Source organism: Brachyistius frenatus, unplaced genomic scaffold (assembly GCF_029030835.1).
Source record: "Brachyistius frenatus isolate BFR_SWC_R1_liver_20210118 unplaced genomic scaffold, ASM2903083v1 Contig_5, whole genome shotgun sequence".
Lineage (NCBI taxonomy): Eukaryota > Metazoa > Chordata > Actinopteri > Embiotocidae > Brachyistius > Brachyistius frenatus.
In genome coordinates this window covers 8,234,807-8,259,861 of record NW_027210604.1, presented here as the reverse complement: position 1 = coordinate 8,259,861, position 25,055 = coordinate 8,234,807, and the positions used below count along the sequence as shown (strand labels likewise).

At 39.5% G+C, this 25,055-nt stretch overlaps 1 protein-coding gene across 1 annotated transcript in view; it reads right to left on the bottom strand.

Moving 5' to 3' along the window:
- Positions 1-25,055, bottom strand: part of frem2a (FRAS1 related extracellular matrix 2a) — a 61,848-nt gene that overhangs the window by 21,508 nt on the left and 15,285 nt on the right. Inside the window, 4 exon segments of the mRNA XM_069720747.1 lie at positions 968-1,219; positions 2,426-2,551; positions 8,949-9,179; positions 19,756-19,902. Coding sequence (XP_069576848.1) covers positions 968-1,219; positions 2,426-2,551; positions 8,949-9,179; positions 19,756-19,902 — 756 coding nt within the window.

The following is a 25,055-nucleotide window of genomic DNA, read 5'->3' as shown; positions in this document are numbered from 1 at the left end:
TTATGATTATGCAAAATAACAGCGATCAGCAGTATTTGACTCAAATTTATCACACCATCGCTCCCTCGTCTCCAGAACAAAGACAAAAGAGTTGGACTTTTACCGTAACAATCCATACGATGGCATTTAGCAAAAAACCTTGAGCAGAGACATCCATCCGTCTCTGTAAAGTCTGTAAAGTAAATCAATGCGGAGTAGTGAGATGGTGGAGAATGCCTGTATATTGGAATGGGTATATCCCAGCAGGCATGTCAGTCCACAGATAAATCTTCCACACATTTCTGTGCCTTTCAGAATATGTAATCTACTTTGTCCATATGATGCTGTAACTGGATGAAAGCAGACAAGGGACATGTATGATAATTTACTCCCACTGGACTCCTGGGTGACTCTCGAATCTAATTAAAAACTGTCAGAATAACAGCAAGAACGGGAGCTTGATTTAATCTGTCTGCTGCGGGTGCAGGGTCTATGTCAGGGTTTTTCCAGTTCTCACATGCTGCATGCCTCCACACCCAGTAACTTTGTAAACAAGCTTAATTAAGATAAGTTCTGCCACATAATTTAAATTTAAAATAGACAATTTAAAACACCAGAACTTCTGGCACTGTGAAGTGACACCCACACACTGTGCTTAAATGGGCCTGAATACGTACATATAAGCATGTGTTGCTTTAAACTGAAGCCAAGCATAAATTAATTTAATCTTCTAAATCTCTAGACGGAGACAAAAAAAACAAACCTTTTGCAAAGTTTGCTACACTCTCTATCATTTGGATTACAGTACATCACATTGGATGGGAAACGTGTTTAACCAGAATTTGATTTTGAAGTTTTCTCTTTGAAATAAATATAACTTGCGGAAAGAACACTGGAAAAAGAAGAGTTAGCAAAGAAACAAATTTATCTACTGACAAACACATATAAAGAGAGATCTATATATCAGCATATCCTCAGTATGCCTTACCATCATCCATATCTTCCAAGATGTTGACTTTGGTGGTGGGGTAGTGCATTCCCAGACGTCCCCCGACAGGCAGTGACAGGGTGATGTTGAAGCTCTCCTCTGCCTCATACAGAGAGTCATCAATGAGTACCACGCGACACCGCTTCTCCCTCTCACCCTTGTCGAAACGAAGGATGCTGCCGTGCTCCTCGGGACGGGAGATGTAGTCCGAGTACGACAGGACGGTGGTGGGAATCGTCCCTGTGGCCGAGCCTTCAGAGAGACCAACGAGAGGAGAGGTGATGATGGTGACAGATATGAGGATCATGGGGAAAATTTAAATGAAGCGCAACATTTAGACAATCTAAATGATTAAAAAGCACATCATTGCACAAACCTTGAGCACTCTGAACCTCAAACCGCATGTATTATTTTAGAGATTTTATTTGAAATAATAATTTTCATATATCATCATGTACAATATTTAGCTAAATTTGGTGTAAAAACTATTGTAATACAGACCTAAAAAATTATAAATTTTAAAATAAAGTTGTCGTGCGTCATAAATCAGTAAAAAGATTCAGATTATTAATGTAGCTAAAGTTTGACCTTTAATTACAGCAAATCCATCAGTTGGTGGATTTGTTTTAATGGGAAGAGAAAACTCTCAAGTTTTATTACACTCAAACCTGTGGTTTAGCCTTTAAAGCCTTTTGATATTAAGCAATAGTATATTAATTCAGCTATCCAGGTATTACATGTCAGATATGAACCAAGATGCACCATCCCTTAAAGTTTTGTCAAAATTTGTCAAATGTTTCTTGTTTTCCCCAAATTGTGAAATTCATCAGCTGAAAAAATAAATTGATCATAGGTTTTAATTGTCATAAAGAGAGACATCTGTGGCAGAGGATGTACGGAAGTTTGAATCAGCTGCTGCAAAACTTGAATAATAGCCAAGTGTAATCCTGTTGAGTTTATGCTGCTACATGTGGTTTGTGAAAAATGCAAATGTCGTGTGAGCGTGCTTCTCTTCCGGCAAGCTCACAGATTTCACTGATACTGTCAGCCGGGAGCAGCAACAAGAGCACCTGATACTCCATCTTAAAATGGATACAGGAGCCTTACACTAAGTAGGAACAAAAGGGCACCCAGAACACAAGATTGAAATATACATTACTTTAATGGATGTAGTAACCCGATACAACAACTTAATTTTCGTTATTTGGTGTTGTTATGATTTGAAGGATGATAATAAATAAACAAAATTGAACATAATAAGACATTTTTGCACCTATGTCTGAAATCATTAATTATATACATCGTGAAAACAATATTTCTAGTCAGAAATAATGCACCGAGCTGTAAATAATAACATTCACCACCTGATTTGAAAAGTCTGACTGGCAAGGTGGCACACCGGCACGGTGCAACGGAGGGTAAACGGGTTAAATGAGGTGAAAAAAGACTAGTCCATACCCTGCTGCGTGTAGCAGACCACCATGAGCTCCTCACTGATGTCTCCACTGCGGTGCACCGGGATGAAAAGCTCCCCAACATCTTCCTCCACTGAGTGGATCTGTTCGGGGAAGAATACGGTCGACTCTATTTGGAGGGGAAAAAACAAGAGAGGAGGGAGTCCAGGAAAAAAAAAAAAAAAAAAAAGGTAATCATATTTAACGATTTGCAAAAATCCACAGTACCTTAGGACAACAACGGCTGGTACAGGCTTTTGTTCTGGCTTTGAATTAGTGAGCTGGAGCTGATATTTTTTCATTTTTATTTTTTATCTATTGAAGTGGTGGTCCTGCAGTGTGCTTATTCATATTCAAAAATAAGTCTCCATCACAGTTTCCGGTTTAATGCAATCAGAGGTGTTCTTCAAAGAGACCCATCTGGAAGTTTTCCTTACTGCTCAACATGTCGCAGACAATTGCATATGCAGGCCTCTGAGTTCATCCCACAGTGAATCAGCTGGGAGTTTCACACATCGACTCCTCTATGCACAGCGGGGTCAACCATCACACTTATTTTCTTTCTCTCTTTATCTATTCTTTTCTCTGTCTGTGACAGGGCTTTCTGATTGAAAGAGAAACTTGGAGCCAGTGAAAGCATCATCTATCAAAGCAAAGAACTTACTGGCATTATAGAAACAATAAATGTTGAAGATATTTTCCACAGACGCACTGGGACCAATAAAAATACTAACAGAGTGGACTCGGTTTCAGCTCGTCCCAGTTCTTCTTGTGGGTTTCCCCCACTTTCTCACAGAATGAATGAGTGAATGGTGGGAATTGAAAAAAACACTTGTGGATTGCTTTTGTTAGCAACAAAAATTCAATTAAAATGACAAGTGCTGAAGCGTGTAAAATCAACAGATTTATATTTGATTCAGCACCAAAGCGTAAAAAGAGATCAACACCTGAGACGACTCTTTGGGATGAAGTCATCAACATAAGACAATTTCACACACAGCAGGAGGTCAAACATTTCTCTTCTCTTACGATAACTCTCACTAAATTGTTCTCTCTCTTTTCAATCTTCTTCCCTCACCACCATTTCTCCTTTCTGTCGCTGCCCACAATCTGTCACTCCCCAGGAGGGGTGCAGGGACTCATAGCAGGAGATTGGGGTCCACTGCTTACCTACCTCCCCATCCCCACACACACACACACACACACACACACACACACACACACACACACACACACACACACACACACACACACACACACACACACACACACACACACACACACACACACACACACACACTGCTGCCCCACTCTCCACAAATACACTATACTGAACATTTGGTCTCTTCGCAGTTTTTTCACGTTTCATCTCACCCTTTCGCTCTTCTACTGCCTCTACATCCACCTAAGATTTAGAAAAGCAAATTTTCAGCCGAGTGGGTCAAGTTTACGTCTTTGGAGGAAAACACAGTCATTTTAAAACATGCATGGCGAGAAGAAGAAACACATGCTTTTTCAGATGGTGTTAAAATAGTGAATTCTTGCACCTGATCTTGCTAGTGTTTTGCCCCCCCCTCTACCTCCTCCAAAAAAACAAAAAAACAAAAACAAAACAAAAAAAAACATAAACAAAACAATAAGCCTGTTTGGCTTTTGTTCCTATGCCTAGAACTTCTCCATTATTGATCATTCCATGAATATTCTATAGATGCAGGGATATTTTCTTTATTGCTACTGCCTAGTTGTGTTGTGCACATTTTACTCATTACCAGCCTACAATGGCAGTTATGCCCAAAACGTAAGTGCATATATATAAAACAAATCAGCCCCTAGAAACCTAGAGTCGACATCATTATGTAACTAAAGCACAACGTGTCACAGTTCAGAACAACCTCCCAAGATACAGTTGCTTGTTTGAAGTCCTACATTGGTCAAGAGATTGACCTAACTGAGACAAAGCACTTTTAATTATAAACGACTGTGCATGGCTGCACTGGGCCTTGTGGTTTCAGACAAGAAACACAAGAAAGAAAACAGTTCTTCACCGTTTAATGGGACGACCTTGGTGCAAAATGCAGTGAAGTAAAACTCTACTGATAGATAGCGTCCTTGCTGTAGTGAAAGCAAGAAAGATATCACCAACTGTGGCACGTTGCTGCTGCTGCATGCAGCATATAGTCAAACCGCAGGCTGCCACCTTCATCTTTAGTCAGCAATGTGCATGGATTATATATGAAAGAAAGTCATAAAGTTTTGCAGAAGGAAAACTCAGCTATCACACTGGTAAACCACAAGCAAACACGTTACGGGATAAGCCTAATCCTTGGTTAATGAAAGTATTTACAGTGTAACACAGAGGGCTGGTAGAAAGTATGCATTCTCACAACTAGAAGAAACATAAAGCAGTATAAAATAGCTTCAGGCGTTTGCGCAGACAAACACACACTGCCCATGCTGTTAAAACAAACTCCACTTGTTATGCTCTCCTTAATTTTGGAAGACTTTTAGTTAAAGCTTAGTGATCCTCTCTCCTCCTCTAAAGCTGATATTAGCCAAGCTGACATGTCCTCTAGAGAGGGAATTTCCAGGCTAGACCAGAAGACCAGACAAAGCCAGTTTTCATCATTAGAGAGAGAAGCTGGGGTACAGCTAACGCCACAGGCATAGCTAAAGCTTCACTGGCCCATTAGAGTACAGAGTGGCACATCTCTGTCACATTAGACGGTCCCTGGGGATGATAGAAAACAAACCACCCCCTACCCTCCACACACACCATAATTAACCCACAGGGGAGGATAGATTGAGGAGTGAAAATGTGGCAAGGGGTGTGATACTGAAAGAGAGAAAACAAGAAGACAAATGAGAACGAGAGATAGTGTTGGGAGTAACTATTGTGTGTCACTGTGATGGGAGCTTTAGTGTTTCCATCTTTGTTGCACATCTATAATTACTTAAAACTTGTACTGAGGAGGGGGGTAATGCATGCAAAAACTGAATGTAAGAGAAAATCTAGCCTTGATGGAGCAGAGCAGCCAGTTTGTGGCACTACTCAATATTCCATTAACATTTCAATTTGCAGGAAAAGACACAAAGAATTAGGGGAGGGAACTGGACAGATTATAAACCATTTAAGGGGGAAAGTGAAAGAATAACATTTTATGTGTGTGCATGTGTGCAATTACACATCTTTTTTTGCAATGGGTTTCAGGAAGTAAACATTGTGCTCAGGATTTCCGATGAGTACAAAAAAAAAAACAGAACAAAAAAATGAAAAGCCAAACATCCTCCCTATAGCAGATTTCTATTCACTATCATGTCAAAACTATATTTCTCCTCCTTGCCTGAGGGCAGATTTCACAAGACTCTATATCTACAGTAGACAATGTTTATACTGTCAAATCTTCATTCTGTGTGTGCCAAGTTGACTGATGCTTCACGCAATGTGATATACCGTAAAGGGATGTGTATTTCTCATTGCTCTGTGACAAGGATACTTGAGTGGCAGTGATGATTTTGTGTGGTGTGCATTATAAATGTCAGAAAATTCAGTGTGTCTATAGTCATATTTGTCTGTCCAGGCTGGCAGGGAAAACACTCCATTCTTTTGAAATATTATATTAACCTGCATTTTTTTCCCGTCCTCAATACTGTGCATAGAGGCTCTGTTTGATTTCAGTTGTAATATTGGATATAGAAACACTGAAATTAATACAAAATATTTAAGTTGAAAAAAAAAATCCTAAATATGTTTTTAATATCTTAATACAATACAACTCTATAGAATATTATATAATCATTATTATTTAATTATAATATAATTTAGTTTAAGATGGCACACAGTTTACGGTTAAGTTTCATACGTAAAAGAAACAACTTTGGGCATCTCTTCTATAGGCAAATACTAACAACACCTAACAATCCGCATTTATATTCAGTATCAAAAAATTATTTCTTTCACGATACAAATTCAGACTTTTGAGATTAAATGTACAAAAGTAAATAAACAATTCGTAGTTTTTATTATCTGTTGAAATATAACAATGAACTAAAATATCGTTGTGATATTTCACCAGTGATGGAGAGAAATAATTAGATCTTTTAAATCTTTAAATAAAAGTAATGAAAATGCAAAACAGACTTGCATAACATTCACAAATATATATATATATATACACACACACACACACATATATATATACAGTGGGTACGGAAAGTATTCAGATCCCTTTAAATTTTTCACTCTTTGTTTCATTGCAGCCATTTGCTAAAATCAAAAAAGTTCATTTTATTTCTCATTAATGTACACTCAGCACCCCATCTTGACAGAAAAAAACAGAAATGTAGAAATTTGTGCAAATTTATTAAAAAAGAAAAACTGAAATATCACATGGTCATAAGTATACAGACCCTTTGCTGTGACACTCATATTTAACTCACATGCTGTCCATTTCTTCTGATCCTCCTTGAGATGGTTCTACTCCTTCATTGGAGTCCAGCTGTGTTTAATTAAACTGATTGGACTTGATTAGGAAAGGCACACACCTGTCTATATAAGACCTTACAGCTCACAGTGCATGTCAGAGCAAATGAGAATCATGAGGTCGAAGGAACTGCCCAAGGAGCTCAGAGACAGAATTGTGGCAAGGCACAGATCTGGCCAAGGTTACAAAATAAGTTCTGCAGCACTCAAGGTTCCTAAGAGCACAGTGGCCTCCATAATCCTTAAATGGAAGAAGTTTGGGACGACCAGAACTCTTCCTAGACCTGGCCGTCCAGCCAAACTGAGCAATCGTGGGAGAAGAGCCTTGGTGAGAGAGGTAAAGAAGAACCCAAAGATCACTGTGGCTGAGCTCCAGAGATGCAGTAGGGAGATGGGAGAAAGTTCCACAAAGTCAACTATCACTGCAGCCCTCCACCGGTTGGGGCTTTATGGCAGAGTGGCCCGACGGAAGCCTCTCCTCAGTGCAAGACATATGAAAGCCCGCATAGAGTTTGCCAAAAAACACATGAAGGACTCCCAGACTATGAGAAATAAGATTCTCTGGTTTGATGAGACCAAGATTGAACTTTTTGGCGTTAATTCTAAGCGGTATGTGTGGAGAAAACCAGGCACTGCTCATCACCCGCCCAATACAATCCCAACAGTGAAACATGGTGGTGGCAGCATCATGCTATGGGGGTGTTTTTCAGCTGCAGGGACAGGACGACTGGTTGCAATTGAAGGAAAGATGAATGCGGCCAAGTACAGAGATATCCTGGAAGAAAACCTCTTCCAGAGTGCTCTGGACCTCAGACTGGGCCGAAGGTTCACCTTCCAACAAGACAATGACCCTAAGCACACAGCTAAAATAACAAAGGAGTGGCTTCAGAACAACTCTGTGACCATTCTTGACTGGCCCAGCCAGAGCCCTGACCTAAACCCAATTGAGCATCTCTGGAGAGACCTGAAAATGGCTGTCCACCAACGTTCACCATCCAACCTGACGGAACTGGAGAGGATCTGCAAGGAAGAATGGCAGAGGATCCCCAAATCCAGGTGTGAAAAGCTTGTTGCATCATTCCCAAGAAGACTCATGGCTGTACGAGCTCAAAAGGGTGCTTCTACTCAATACTGAGCAAAGGGTCTGAATACTTATGACCATGTGATATTTCAGTTTTTCTTTTTTAATAAATTTGCACAAATTTCTACATTTCTGTTTTTTTCTGTCAAGATGGGGTGCTGAGTGTACATTAATGAGAAATAAAATGAACTTTTTTGATTTTAGCAAATGGCTGCAATGAAACAAAGAGTGAAAAATTTAAAGGGGTCTGAATACTTTCCGTACCCACTGTATATATTAAATATAAAATGCACAGTATATACAGTACAGTATATATATATATATTATATAAACAACCAAGAAACACAGACAACAGTGTTATTGATGTGTGATGGATTTTGCCAGAGGTGAGTTATTGTACAGTCTTATTGCAGTGGGTTTTTTTATATTTTTTTTTAGCCTTTCCGTCGGGCCATTATGACTTGGACCTTGTAGAAATCACTCAGGTTTTAACATCTCAGTAAAGTGGAGGCTACAGTGGAGGACAGAAAGTTTACTTACCAGCTAATACATCCCAGACCTTGACATGGACTGTTGTTCTGAGATAGTTCACTGCTTCATCTTTGTGTGGCCATAATGTTTGGACTCATCTGTATTTTCAATTTGATCAGTCTAAGAAACACTTTAAGGTTGCAACTGCTAAATAGGGATTAACTGTAACCATTTAAAATACTGCTAGGAAACTTAATTTATACATTACATTTTATACATTAAAATTACTTGATTATATTTTGTAACTACAAATTAACTTGTAACTTAACAGTCAGATACATGTGGTGGACTGAAGAGTGAAATATTTGCCACTAAAATGTAAACGTTTTAAGTAGCATAAGATGGAACTGCTCAAGTACAGTCCCTCAAGTTCTACCACATCCAGTATGTGCTGTGCTGCATGCAGGATATGATGTGTGCATTAACAGTACTGACCATCACTGGGATCCAGGATCTCAACTGTTGCTGTAACTGGGAACTCCATCACTCCCATCACCGGCTCCGATAGCAAAATCTGGAAGGTCTCTGCCTGCTCGTACTTCCCATCAGTCAGGATCCGAACACGCCATGTGGCTCTGGTCTGTCCTGGGTTGAACTGGATCTGCCTTTGTGACTTACCCTTGAAGTCCTCCTCCTTCTTTGCACTCCCATCCTCGGTGCCAATGCCTGAGAGGTACAGAAAGTGATGCACATAAAAGAGTAGGAAAAGACAAGAAGAGTCAGTCAGATGGGTTAAAAAAAAAAAAAAAAAAAAGAAACAAGAAAGAATTGGAGACAAAACATAGAAAATGACCAAGAAAGGGTGAGGAAGGAGAATGAAACAGATGAGAAACAGATTGGATATTCATAGCCTTTAAGGTTGTTCAGAGAGGGTGAGAAAAAGGAGTGTTGCGTCAATTTTTCCGCACTGATCACACAGAGCCTCAGGAGTGCGTGAAATGAATTTGTGACTGAAGCGTTCAAATAAGCCTCCACTTTACTGAGATGGATTAGCTACCATAGTTGTTTCCAAAGGTTTAGGTATGCATGCATGCTTGTTTGTGTGTGTGTGTGTGTGTGTGTGTGTGTGTGTGTGTGTGTGTGTGTGTGTGTGTGTGTCTCACATCCTTTTCTCTTCAAATGTCTCGTATTGCTTTTGTAATAGGTCTTTCATGTGAATCCACTTCACCGCAATCCATCCAACATTCATGCCTTCTTCAAAGGTGGAGAGCTTACTGGTACCAATGGGTTTCACATTAAACACAGTTCAAAGTACCAATATGGCATAAGACTTAAAATAATATTTTAAATTTGGAAATATGCTGTTCTTATTCCTTTGCCTACATTTACAGCGCCTCGTGAGAACAAGGTGAGCACAGTCATGTCAGGATGATGCATGTGCCTGTGCATAAAAAGGATTTGTTTTCATTTTTTCAGACTCTCAAACGCCTGCTCAAACAGAGAAAAAAGGAAGTGGCAAACGCATGCAGATGAGTCTTAGATCATACACGGAGTACGATCTGAGAGGTGAGTATTGTATGCAAAATTTAAGCTGAAAATATGCAGAGATACCAATTTACACACTCACACTCAATTGTGTTGCTGTGAGGACTTTCAGTGATTATATTCATTTGTGAACACCTGAGAGTTCTTTAAATGATTTTGGAGCTAAGTTTTTGTATTTCTAGGTTGATTTTGTTGCTATTTTGCCAAAACATCAGCAGACAGGTAAATACTTCTCTCTAAGCTCAGTGGAGCAATTTCAATAAGAACAAAACAGAGAGAAGTGCAGAGAAACCAATTTTTACATTGATGGTCCATCTGTACATCTTCCGCCGCAAACTAAAAACACACCTCTTCCGACTTTACCTTGAATAGTTGAACTTTAGTAGCGCTTAAAATGGCACTTACTGACAGCACTTTGTAGTTTGGCTTTCTTGAAGAAATTGTATTTTCTTGATTCTTGTTGTTCTGGGTTTTGTGCCCTCATGGTTGAAATGCACTTATTGTAAGTCGCTTTGGATAAAAGCATCAGCTAAATGAAATGTAATGTAATGTAATGGTCCCACAACTTGCCGTAATGCAACTCTCCCTTATCTCTTATTCAACTTGATCTGTGGTCAGCAACACATTAAATAAGACCCTGCGTTTTTGTCAACAACCCAGCATTGCACATTGAGCCACTCGACTTTCACTATTTCTCTGCTTTTTCTCAATGGGAAAATTCAAAGATGCTGCTATTACTCAGTGCAAATGAAGTAAAACAACATACAAAAAAATTGACCTTTCTCAGGCACTATTGAAAGTCTTTTCACAAAATCTAAAGCATCTCACTAATGGAGGTTCAGTCAGACCACTCTTGGTCCGCTTTTCACTTGCTGAGTGCTCCTTTCAGCTTAACGTCAGTCATGTTTATTGTGATAACTTACAGAAATGTTGAATAAAGGTGGCTGGTGTAAGTGCCAACATTAAAAATGTGAATACATTAACAGTACTATCATGAAATAACTACATCGGTCATCAAAACATGGTGCATTTAACATTAAGCAACATCAGCCACAATAAAAGTGACACTAAAACTGTCCTTTTTTTTCACCTGACTTTAAAATGACATACTGAAATGGAAATTTGATCATTGTTCACATATTTTGTTTGTGTTTTGTAGCTGAGCAGCTGATTAGCTATCTCACCTTTAAAATGAAGTTAGCAGAGCACTTTTCATCAGTGGATTTTTTTTGGTGGCTTTTCAGCAAGACTTGTGTTCAAAATAAGAAATGTAAGAAAAAGTCTGTGGCTCTTATGTTGTGTATCAGGCTGGTGTCTGACTCAGTGGGACTGTCTGCTTTGCATAAAACAGAAAGCTGATAAGAGTATTCCATTAAATTAAATCAAAACCAGGAGGCGCCATCATTATACCAAACATAACTTTGTTCCTCCTGGTTTCTGGTTTTTGTTCTTGAATGAGAACAGGTCAAAATATTTACACAACAAATGTAACAAGGACAAAACAACACCAATTTAACTAGACTTCAATGTATGCCTCAAGCAGGAAGAATAATCAGTTTAAAGCTGGAGTTCACATAAATTAACGGCTGTTACATTCAAGCCCTTGGTAAACAAGCTCACATTATGCTGATTAAACCTATCGCCTCCTGGTAAAACTCTCTGGTTTTCACAGAATACAGTTTTTAAATCCTGGTGTCTGGTGAGACATTTCTGCGATGACCGGATGAATGCATACCTGCAATGCTCTATGGGCAGAGCATGCACTCCAGAGACTTTTTCCAGCTGAGATAACAAACTTTTATCTAACGTTTATGTCAACTTGAATGGGGATAAAATAACTAATTCATCCATCATGCAGCTCTTCCAGACATTCCAAATACTATCAGTTTGAATGGATCAAATTCACTTGTGAAATTAGTCATATTTTACAGCTGTGACAGGAGTGATTAGGCTACAGGCAAGAAGAGGGCAAAAAAAAAAATCTTGAAAGGGTCTGCTGACTTTAACACTCCAATCATGTATATTTCCATTATCTTAACTTGAACCGATAAATAATAAGTCTGAAATTCATAATTCAATTCCATTAAATGAATTCATAATTCAAGATTTAATGCTTCTGATTTCAGTTCAGTTTGATTGGGTAACACCTGTGGAATAGATGTTAATAATAAAGGCTCCAAAAGATGTTATTCATCATAACAAAAAAAGTGGCAAACTCACCTGAAGCAGCCACTGTATCAGAAATGCAACGTGTAAGAGGGTGGATCAATAAGTTCTGAGACTGCTTCTGTAGCATGCGCACGGTGCACGGCACCTTGGCGTGCAGGGAGGAGGAGGAAGGTATACCCCAAATGAGTAAGTGTTACAAATTTTGTCACTTGATCATCATCAGTTCCTGAGTTACACACATTTTTGTGAGCAGTGGTCTGAGTGTATCTGCGATGTTTTATGCACCTGAAAGTTTGCACGTCATGGTGCTGTGCACCTTGCGCACGCAACAACAGCATTCGCTGAGCTTATTGATCCACCCTTGTATCTGTTTATAGCACAGAATACATGTTCATAAGTAAGTCTAAAGAAGAAAGTCTTCAATGTTGTCTGATAGATAATACTAAAGTCATGACTGGGTGTCTTGTGCCATACGAGGAATATATGCAAACACTGGACTTCTGGCTTTTAAATGGTCCATACACGCACTGGAATGGATCATTTCTAGTGAATGCCTTGCTCAAATGCAACTTTAATCCCATATGAGAAATGCAAACTTCATCAGTAACAAGGATAAAAACATCGAGAGCAATTACAGGATGCAAATACACTAAATGGGAAACACAAAAAGTAATGTGTTGAAAGATTTAAAAGCGTTAAAAAAAAGTAAAAGCCAGTAAAGTGTCCTCATAACGGATGATATCTTTCTATCCTGATAATCTGTTGATTCACATCAAATAAAACACACATACACCATAATGTGCCAACAGGAGGGAATAAGTGTGGATCTTGAAAGGGTGGAGCCTCATTGAGCCACCCTCGCTGGCCTCCTGGAGGGAAGAGGCATGCTTTTCCTGGGGTCACACTGGGGTTTCTTCTCAGCAAGAGAGATATATATCCTATCAAGGGCTTTTGATCTCTATGGCACTGTTCCACAGAGCACAAACATAAGGTACCATCCTTATGTTTGTGTCTCCACAACACACACACACACACAAACACAGAAAGAGTTTCTCACAAACACACACAAATTATTTTTATAGTTGCAAACTTTCCTTCCTTTTTTTCTGCATTGTAGTTTCTTTTACTATTGAACCAAATACTGCAATAAGTTGAATTTGCTTCTCAGTGAAAAAATATGCAATACATCAAGAAATGTATGATTGCAAGGTTATTATACCAAAAAGCTCCTTTCACACTGAGGCAGCAGAGGTGGAGATCTGTAGAAAAGAGGTTTAAGGGGCCAACAGTTTCTGTTCTCTACTTGTGAGATATAATTATGCCTTCATCCAACCTCCTTGGCAACACAAATGAGGCTGGACTGCATCCCACAGATGATGATATATCTTAACCTGGCAAAAGTACACCTCATTAACAATTCTCCATTTATCTCTCAGAACAAGGACAGACCAGGAAAGGATTACAAAAATACAACAAGAGTGTTCAAGTAGTGAGCTTTAACTTATGCAAGGAGTAAAAAAGAACAATGCGATTCCAATTCCATCTTGTTTCCCCATGGGGCTCCTCATATTACTCATATAGCAAAGAAGACAGGATGAATGGGAGGAAATCAAAAAGGAAAGAATAGGGAAAGGAAAGGAAAGGAAAGGAAAGGAAAGGAAAGGAAAGGAAAGGAAAGGAAAGGAAAGGAAAGGAAAGGAAAGGAAAGGAAAGGAAAGGAAAGGAAAGGAAAGGAAAGGAAAGGAAAGGAAAGGAAAGGAAAGGAAAGGAAAGGAAAGGAAAGGAAAGGAAAGGAAAGGAAAGGAAAGGTATGTGTAGAGGAAATGTGGAATTGAGAATGAAGGGTTTCATGAAGAAAAAAGAGCAAGAAGATTTGACAAAACAAAGACAAAGACAGAAAGGAACCAGCAGAGATGCACTACAAAGGGAAACAACAGGATAAACACAAGGAAGTGAGAAAATAAAGACAGAGCAAGAACAAAACAGCAGATGAGCACAACGCTGGAGTGAGACAGAGGGAAGAAGGAAGATATAAGACACAGAAGACACCGATCACACAAGACACAGCCTGTGGCACAGACCCAGGGCCATAAAGCAGTAAGTAAGCAGGAAAAAGAGAGATGATGTCTTTGATGAGAAAAGGCAAGTTAGGAGCAAAAGGACCTCTACACAATGAGATGAGTTGGAGAGATTACAGGATAAAAGAAAATGAGGGTGAGAAGAGTTAAGTGAGTTCACAAATCAGTGGGAGGATGTCACAGAAGAAAGAGAAGAAAAAAAGTGACAGATCTCAATTAGCAGGTGAGGTAGGGAAGAATCAGGTTAAATATTGATATCATAGTTTGAATTTCTGTTTTTTTAGTTTTTTTTTTTTTTATAAGAGGTGAGAAAGCAAGGTGGAAGCTTGAAAACAGCAGTCGGAGAATCCAAACTAATCCGCATGCTCTTGTCCAGCCCTGTTGTGCCTGAGCTCTGCTTTGCGGGGGCATCTTTGAGCCTTGATCTTATCTCTGCGTTCCTCCTTCACTGATCCTCTCTACCTGTACGTCCTGTTGTGATGGATGTGTAACAGCTCTCCACCGCGGTTGCCTGGCATCACACCAGCTTTCATCAGCTCACCCTTGTAACAGCAGCAAGCTCCTGGCAACAACTGAGCGTCTTTCTTCCTGCTTTTCCATCCCTGACACACTCCCTGTCTTATCTAATGTAATCTAACCATCTAGCTGCACGTACACTATGTACTTCTACTGGGAATTTCTATGTGGCTCTTTTTTTTTTTCCATGCTTTGTTTTTTTGTGAATTTTGGTCTTTACTCTCCCATATAATCTATTGACACACCAAACATAGTGAAAACACCCACAGGTTTCCTGAACAGCAGTTTCTGAAGCTCGGTGTGATGCTCAGACCGTCGGCATTTCTGCAGTTTTGATAATGAAGTTTATATAGTTTTAAATAGTAAAGAAGTCTTAAAATAACTGTTTGGTATGATTTTTATTCTTGAGCTTTGATTCTGTTATTATAAGTCAACATTTTCTTTCAATATCTCATCTATTGTCTGTAATTTCAAATAACAAAGGCAATGACACAATGGATGCTCTTTGCTACGTGAGTACCATTAGCAATATTTGTCAGCTCAGTGAAAATCACAAGATCAAGGCCAAATGAGACCATCTATGAAGAGGCTAGTCAAGTGCATCCTTCATGCACACAGAAAAACTGTGCGATGTGGCTAGGAGAAACTCTCAAATATCATTAAGACAGGAGCCAAACACGTGAAAGCTACGGTAAATTAGTCAAGTGGAGAAAAGAGGAACACAAGCTAATTTATTAGGGCCCGACCACCGAATGGTGTGAAAGCCCTATTGTTATTCAAGGATTTATTATTCTTTTTCATGTTATCAAAGGTAAACTGCATTTTTGGAGGCTTTAACATACTCAAAAACTCATGAAAGTTGGTACATGCGTCACTCCCGGCGAAAAATTACCTATTTTAGTGGTTTTGCAAGTGGGCGTGGCCAAATGGCTCGCTAGCGCCCCCTAAACTGGTGCCCCGGCGGCTACATTTACCGACATGCACGAAAGACGTACAAACAAGTTCCATTGCACCATTACCTCAACTCGGCAGGAAGTCCGCCATTTTGAATTTAGTCGCCATTTCTGGCGATTCGCACATGTTGGCAACAGGAAATTCAATTATTTATACTTGCACGTGCTTCGTCGAGCTGGTTGATCACATCAAGATCAAATCGGGTCAGAATAGCCTTCAGACATTGATGATGATATATTGAGAAGCCCGTGCATTTTTGTCAGAGGGCGTTGCCAGTACGATGCAGCAAGTTTGATGTTTTGCCATGACACAGAAAGTTGATATTTGCACATGCGTCAGGTGTGGTAAACTCCGCGGCCACGTCCAGCCCCGACCCGCTGGCTCCCCGACGTGCAGCATGAGAGGGCCCGCATATCACTGCTTGCAGTTCTACTCAAATTGAAATTTATGAAAGTTATTAGACTGATCACTTTCTGTTTGTCATTCTGTTTCCTTAGACTGTCTTAGACTGAGCCATTTCTCATTATCAGTGTCCGAACAGACCCACATTGCGTATGTAGACACACAAATAAATAGATGTACATACTTTATACGAAATCATTAATACAAATTTTGTTTGAGTCATGAGACAATTTGTTGTTGTTAGAGAGACTAAGGTTTCATGCTGCGGAATAAGATACACTTATTTTCTTAATGCTGCAATAAATATTTTCTTTAATCTTCCTTCAAACTATGCACTTATGCATAAATATGTCATAGCCACCACGACAATATATGTACGTTTCTTTTTAAAAAGCTTGCTTGAATGTGGTTCTGCGTGTGTGTGTGTGTGTGTGGTCCGAGATAACCAGGTGCTCACACACCTGCTGAGCAGAGATGAGAGTCAGAACGCAAGCTTTCATGTGTGCCAAAGAGATGCACTCAGAAACGTTCCCAAAAGAAATCAAATATACAGACGTGCACATACACACACCAGCACACACAGAGGTAGATAAGTCTTAAAGCTTACATAAACTGCTCCACTGTGATGCTAACACCTGACCCTACGATTAACAGGGATCAGACTGATGATGAGAGGTGGGAGGGAGCAAAAGCTGCTTACAGCCGCTGCTTCTCCCAGAGCGAACGAGCCGAAGCATGACAAAGTCAGCGCTAAGAGGGACGTTCAGGGACAACATCATCATCATCCTATTTAACCTTCTAACCACAAACACTCAAACATTTGCACAAAAACATGCCAGGCTGTTCTTTCCAGCACCAAATCACCTCCATCCATGGCATTGATGTTCAGGTAGCTGGCTGAATTTGAGATTTGAGCGACACACAGCAGTGTGTTCTCTGCAGACACTGTTTTGTACTCCGCTGTGTTGCAGGCAGCATGATGCTCACTTTATTTTTAAGTTCTCTGATGATTCACTCATTGTCAGTCTTCTTAACATGGACAAAATGTTCTCTGTGTAAATGTCGACTGCTGTGACAAGATGTTTTACAGCTTAATAGGGCTATAAGGCAAAAAAGTAACAATTCACATGCGGCCTACTTTAGATCAGTGAAGCTGAATTTTAATAGAAAAACAGGTCAAATTTGGAACTTTTGGAGATTTTTTCTTCACGGTAACAAATTTTCTCTGAAAAAAAACTTTGATTAGGATGTGAGACAATGTACACAAAGTCACAGGGAACATTCCAAGTCTTTTCTTAATGTCACGTGTTTTTTATGTTGCTGTTTAGGGTGCTGACTTATCAAATCTGTCTACATAAAACAACTTAGAAGACATAGATCAACTGAACCTGATGCTTGCTTTGCCTCCTGTCTACTGTCTTAAGTTGCACCACATACTGCAAAACACTGCAACAGCTAAAGCCAAGAACCGGCTGGCCAACATGAGAATAGATAACTTAGAAATGATCGAATGCATATTATTCCTCCAAATACCATCCCATTACTTATATCTGCCTATCCTTTTGGTGGAATCTATCTCACATAACATTGGCCAGTCTATCACATGGCTGACTCATAGAAACAATCACCCAACAATGCTCAATTTTAAAATGTTATGTGGATCAGGGGGCAACACAGTGGTGCAGTGGTTAGCAGTGTTGCCTCACATTTGAATCACCCATTAACAATTATCCTAACGTGGGAGGAAGCCAAGGCACCCTGAGGAAACCCAATACAGTGCTAACCACTGCCCTACCATTTTGTAGAAAATCAAACTGTTTAGCTCTCCTCTTACCATTATGAATCAAGTTGAATGATATTAACCGAATACAAATTGAGAATAAGCATGAACATTTTTTTTTTAAATGTCCACAGGCCAAAGACAAAAAAAAGCAGAGTGAAAAATAATAAGAAAGGATGAACTCCACAGACTGAGCAGCCGGTAGTTAGTAGAAGATCCAACAGTGCACAGGCACACAGGCAATGGTCACCCACAGGCTGCTGAAAAGCTGACTGGGAGCTTATTGTGTCAGAGCCCTAAGAAACCTCAGAGCCAAAAAGATATAAACAGATCAAAATGATTTCATATCTACTTATTTGCTTTACTTAGAGACAAGAAAATGATGGGGTGACAGTTCTGTTGATTACAACACTGTCAGTGTGGTTATTTTATCAATAACTTTAACTTCAATAATCTCACCATTATTTTTTGTTGTTTTCTTTGTAGATTTTCTCATATCAAGCAGGTCAATGCAATGCATTTATATTGCTTTTTGACATGTACTTGTTTTGATGTTTATTTTGTGTCCTCACTTGCCCGTCTGGAACAAATAAAGTTCAACTTTGAACATCAAGGAAAATAACTTGTTCACAAAATTACGAGACATTTTCTTCCTGTGTGTGCTGGAAAAGAAAGAGTTACATCTCTGCACACACTGACCTTACACCTAACTTATCTAGCATCCTCAAACACCAAACAAAAATGTATTTTTCCAAACTCTAAATTGGCTCAAGGCCAAACAAAATTACTTTGACCTAGAGGATGAATCTGGTTTTGGTGTGATGAAAGCAAATATTGGAAAAAAAGTTTGGCTTCAAATGTTGGAATTTGTCTGGTGTGTGTATAAACTGGAGAGCAGTATTCCAGGTGAACATGAGTTTCCCTACAAAAGCATTGCAGTGAAGCAAATGACAGAATAGTGTACACTGTCACCTCTGAGCCTGGTTCTGTCTGAGGTTTTTCTCCTTTAAAAGGGGAGGGTTTTTTTTTCCTCCTGGCTTATGTGGGAATTGTTGAATTGTTGGGTTTCTCTGTATAATGTTGTTGTAAAGTTCTGTTGTAAGGACTTTACTGTGTTAAGTGCCCTGAAATAACCTATTAGGATTTTTATTTTTTTATTTAATTGAATAAAACATTAGAAAAATAAGGTGGTGTGTCCTGAACTGTCATTTCCTGTGTACTTTTCTTTAATGTTTGTTACACAGAAAGAGAAATGTACAGCTATGAAAAACCTGACATTTACATTCTAATATGTACTCTGTACTTTTTGTTTTGAGCTAAAGGCTAACGTCAGCTTGCTAGCATGCACCTAATAAAAATCCTTATATGTTATGCTAATATGATGTTAAGTGGGTATTTACGATGTTTATCCAGTTTGTCCTTTATATCTTGCATCTGCTAACATAACAAAAGCAAAATATTCGGCGAATTAAAACTTTGCTCTGACGATGGCACTAAGTGAAACGCCAAGGTACCAACAAATTTATTACAGTCAATCTTGAAAGGGACAAGAATGCGTGTGCCAATGTTCATGGCAATCTTTCCATTAGTTGTTGACATTTTACTCAAAACCAAAAATGTCAACCTTCTGGTGGAAAAGTCAATGGATCACCAAAGTATTTAAGATTTTTCATCAGACAGCCATGAATGTCTGTGCAAAAGGTTGTGGCAATCCATCGGGTGGTTATTGTGATATTGCTGTCTGGAGCAAAGCTGTGGAACAACATTGCCATCACCACAGCCTTCATGTTAGTTGGCTAAAAACACAAGCATGTCTCAAATTAGAAAGGGACAGAGACAGAAAGATAAATGGACTGACCGATGAAAGACGTCTCTCCCAGGTATCCTCTTCGTCGGAGCACCACGTCCAGGAACTTGTCCTCCTCATCCACCACATAGTACTCTTTCTCCAGAGAGATCCAGGCCCAGTCCAGGCGGAACTGCTGTCCTTTAAGCTTGTTCCCACCTGGGAAAAAAAAAAAAAAAACATGAAATACTTAACTCTTGATTGAAAATGTTTGATCATAAACATTTTTTTTTAAATGTCTCATTTAAAAACAAAGTCTCTTGTTAGCAGTTATTTATCTACCAGAATGAATTACATTTTGTTCTTATTGATGTAAGTGTCAGCAGACTGTTTATCCAAACCCACTGTTGGAATATTATATATACTGAGGTGGATTTATTTCTCTGATTTAACCACATGCTGCTTCAACATTCTGTAAAAACTGGAGCTGTAAACTATGAGAGGGAATTCTGTGACACAAGGGGTCAATTACTGTAAAACTGTAATGAAGAAAAGGTGTTTTAATTATTTTCAATGTACAGTCTGTGTTCACAACACATTTGCTGCAGAACATTTACAGACGTCACAAGATCTTATACCTTTCTATGTGACAGTCAGTCTTTTTATGTGCTCTATAATTAAATTCTGATTTTCCTTTGTTGATCTGTATTATCTTTTCTTCTCTATCATCCTGAGGACTTGAGCATGCCAGCCAATCAGTGCTATTAAGGAAGAGTTTGCAGAGTAAATGGTCGTGTTAGTGCTAATAGAAGTACTCAATAGCTGTCACTTCAGCAAGCGGACAGAAAAGGATGCTGCTTTGTGTGGTTAATGTATCCAACTATAGCTGGAAAAGGATGGAGCTCTGTAATACTGAATGGCAATCATGAGAAAACATTGTAAAAGTGGAACAGAAGAAGTGGAGGAGAGATCTTTTTCTTTGCTGATAAACAATGCCTAACTGTAAATGGTATTCCTCTAAGGGCTATTATAAATGTCTGAGTGTGTAATATTCTGGCAGAGGGAAATGCAGAGGTGGAGGACTGTTTGTAGAAATGTTGTGTCGGCTGTGAGAAAGGAAATCTCATTTAGTGGAGATGATACCTTCCACTTTTACATCCTGCGCACATTGGGGTTCAGCCCTCTGTTACAGCTCTAACATGGTTTGCCGACTTGGTGCTAAAACACAGCAAAGGTGAAAAGTTCAGCACTTTCCACCCTGGATATACATACCTACAACATACTGAGGTGAGGAGACGGCTAATATAATAAGAGTTCAGGTACCTTTTGAAAAGCCTGTAAGCAAAGCTCAGGCTTCACTTAACGGGCGCACATACAAAATTGCACACATGCACATCTCTTCGATTCCAACTTCGCTGCTGCCTGCAACCTTGACTTTCATCCCAGCTCGCTGATAGTAGATGCAGCATAAGCTGCCTGAAATGTGTGTGTGTGTGTGTGTGTGTGTGTGTGTGTGTGTGTGTGTGTGTGTGTGTGTGTGTGTGTGTGTGTGTGTGTGTGTGTGTGTGTTTGTGTTTGTGTTTGTCTGTGCACATTTGTGTGTGTGTACCAGTCCTTCTGGGTGACCTCTCATGGGAGGTGAGTAGCTATGCACAGACAATAGGGATCTGAGTCAGTGGGCTTCAGACTGTCTCATTCCTCCAGCCTTTTGGAAGGATAAAAGACCTCTCATATGTGCTGACCATACAAAAAAGCAGCTTTGAAATCATCCTCAATAGAACTAAATTCACTTTGCACCCTCTTTCAAAGGCTTTCCTCACAAAAACTCAGCACAAGGTTGTTGTTTTTTAACCAGTTAGGGATGATAGTTTCTGCACAACAAATTTCAAGGATCAGGGCACTCTGGAGAGAAAACAACTTTGATGCCTGGATGCTGCAGTTCTGATGCAGCTTTGTGACTTAACAGAAGAATCAGTGAGAGCTGTCCTGTCAGATGAGATTATTGTCTAACCACAAAGTGTTAATATCAAAAGGCATGTGACCTGAAGTATTGTTGTGAGCCAAAACTCGTTACTGCTGCCAGCTCTATTCTTTCCCTCCTGCTGTCCATGATAGGCTGTTCAGTTTCTTAACAATATGCTGCATATTGTAATGTTAAATATTGTATCTTGTTTGGGTCCACATGGTCTGCTTGGATAATGTAGTTTAGTCCACATAGTCATACCTACATCAAACTATAAAAGTCCATAATTGAAATGAACACAGTATATGTGCTATGAAAGACTTGCTTGCAGTGATGTTGCAGTGACTCTAACATTAGCAAACTCTGCCTCTATAGAGCCTAAAAAAGTGTCACCCCCTCTGTTGCTGCTACTCATCCCCAGTCACTTCCGTTTCAAATACCAGGCTTCAACTCCACCATGCTGCCAGACTGTAAGTTCAACTATTCATTTTCCAGCCAGTTTATGAAAAATATAGTTATTATTCATAGTCTGTTGTTAATTCCTGTCTTCTCTGCCTGTGGTACTCCCTAACTCAACTCCTGCCTCAGTCCTACTCCTGCCTCTTTCCCTGGAAACCACTTTGGATCACCTTAAACACTCCAAAAAACTCTGGACTGCCCCTGGACAAGCCATTCCTCTGCCAACTCCTCTGCTCGGTTCTGCTCAGCTTACCCATCCTGCCTCAGCCTAAAGACTCTGGATGCCACTCTAAATTCGCCGCCGTTCTGGACCCTCTTGGCATCCCCCTCCAATCACAAAACTCTACCGTTCAACCTACAACAGTTGTTTAATAAAAAAAAAAAAAAAAAACTATTCCTGGTTGTCACAATTTGCATTTGGTTTCTCTAAACTAGCCATCATTGGGTTTTATGGTCTGAAAATGACTGATTCATTGCCCTCACTCACTGTTCTTTCACCAACAGCAAGCAGCTGTTTTCAGCAAAGATGCCCCGACAAACCAGCTGCTTGCTACCTGCACAGCACTAAAATTTAGACCAACCAAGTGCAGACTAGAAAACAAAATTGAACAGCAAGCTAATTAAAAAAATCAAGTAAGATTTTCAGATGTTAGCAGAGACCTAACCAGAGCAAAAAGGAAACTTGAATTTCATTTTAAACTTACAGATGGCCAGACACAAGACTCTAAATGAATGCTAATGTTGCTGCTTGACTGCTGGATGAAGCTGCAATTGTTTAAGATTCTGTCTTATTTTCAGGAAGTCCAACCAACAATCAACTGCTCCTGGCCAATCAGTGACACCTGACAACTTAATGCCCCTCCTCCATCATGCTCTCAGCCAACAGACGGTGGAGAAGCAAAGTCTCCCCACAAAACAATATTTGTTCTGATTAATTCATTGTTTTGTTAAATGTAAAACTTGGTTTATCCCATTTTGTTTCCTCTTTCATGTTGCCATCACCTGAGCCAGGGTTGTAACAATAACTTTTCCAAATTCCTGCCAGGTGGGCTTTGAAAAGACATGTTGGTAGGCCACCAAAATTAAACACTGTGGCAGTGTATTTACAGATCAAAAAAAGTGTAGGCGGTTTTAAAAACAAAACAGTGGAAGTGTCACATCTATTTCCAATGAATGTCTTTTCACACAAAGAGTATGAGTGGAGGTTCTCATTCCACGGTAACCCACACCTCTTTTTTTTTTCCTTCAGCCATCTTCTTCTAAAGATATCTAGATCCTCCACCTCTAAAGGAAACGCCAGTGAGGGTACAATTATTCATTCACAAGGGCGGCAAAAAAAGTGCTTCACAGAGGCCTGAGTATCTGCTTTGTTCTTGAATATGCTGTAGAGACCAGCTTCAGCTTTCAGTCTTTGGATTTAAGGACATTTTCAAGTCATGGAACTGTCAAGTCTAGAGGAATTAGTGTTAAAGGGGATTTGGATTGTATCAAAGTCTGAATCTGACTAGAATCAAACTCGCATGATCTGAGGATCCAAGCAACTTCTCTGATTCAGCTTGAGATAATAATAGCAGCAATTTTGGGCAACATAACTAATGGAGGCTTAAATTAGAAAAAAAAAAATCCCACAAACACGAAGTGTCTTTTTGTTATATGAGCATAACAGCAAAGCAACAGTACAAGCCACACAAAGTGCTCATAACTAACATTATTAGACCAACCAAACAAACCGCCATTATGACCACTTTACTGGTATTTGCATCTCTACTGTGATTGCAAGCTCATGTGCATAACTAAACTGGGGACAGTCATTTTACACAGTATAATCTATTCTTTGCTTTATGCTGTGTTACGTATATATTTTCTTATTTTGGGGTATGAATAAATCCGACTGAAATTGTCAGCTAATACAAATTTTCTTTTAAAGCGTGAATGCATTATTTCTCAGCCACCACTGGGCATGGCAAATATGGACATAATGTTTTCTCCTGCTACCTGACAGGGACCGTGATCTTCAAATTGTCACATTAAATATTCATCTCAGATTTCCTGAAAATACCTTATCTTTCCATCCCAGACGTCATGCCTGTCAAATAAATATGGCACACAAACACATACAGGTAGAAATATCACACGGGTTTGGGGGATGTGTGAAGTAAGTGTTTCCATGTGTGTGTGTGTGTGTGTGTGTGTGTGTGTGTGTGTGTGTGTGTCATTGTGAGATCACAATATTGTGCGATTTTGACAACAGAGGCTGCTGATGCATGTGCTGCAACATTAAAATGATTACATTAGATTTTAAATATCACAAATAAATGTTTTTTTTTAAGATTATAAACAAGTAAGGCTCCTTGCTTCTTTCTTGAAAATAAAAGCTTTCTTGACTTTCTTGAGATTAATCTCTCTCTTTCTCTCTCTCTCTCTCTCTCTCTCTCTCTCTCTGTGTGTGCATGCATGTATTCCCGCCTTTGCCGAACGAATAACGATTCACACTCAAAATCAAAGGACATATTTCACAGCCAGGCAGTGCTATCTGCTGTGCATTACATCTATTCTGCTGCTAGCACTGCGGCCTTCTCCTCACTGTTATGTCTCCATCTGCCTTCTGGACTACTTTGTATGAGAGTCCCCAACTCCCAGTGCAACCGGCAAACAAAGAGCTTGATGCAACCAACAAACCCAGTGATGTCTCTAACCACGAACAATTTTCGAGAAACATTGGGCAAGGAAATAAATGCTAAATCTTCTACTTATTCAGTTGGCAGCACATTCTTTTTCGCAAACCATGTAGCATGTGAAATGCTGTGACACTCTCTCTGCTAAAATAGACTCGCAGTAATATTTCAGTAGTAACAGGAGCCCACGCACCATCCCACTGACAGGAGTGCCACTCTACATAAATTTTGGCGGTTGACGAAATACAAATATCTCCCTCCCTCTCAGCACGTTT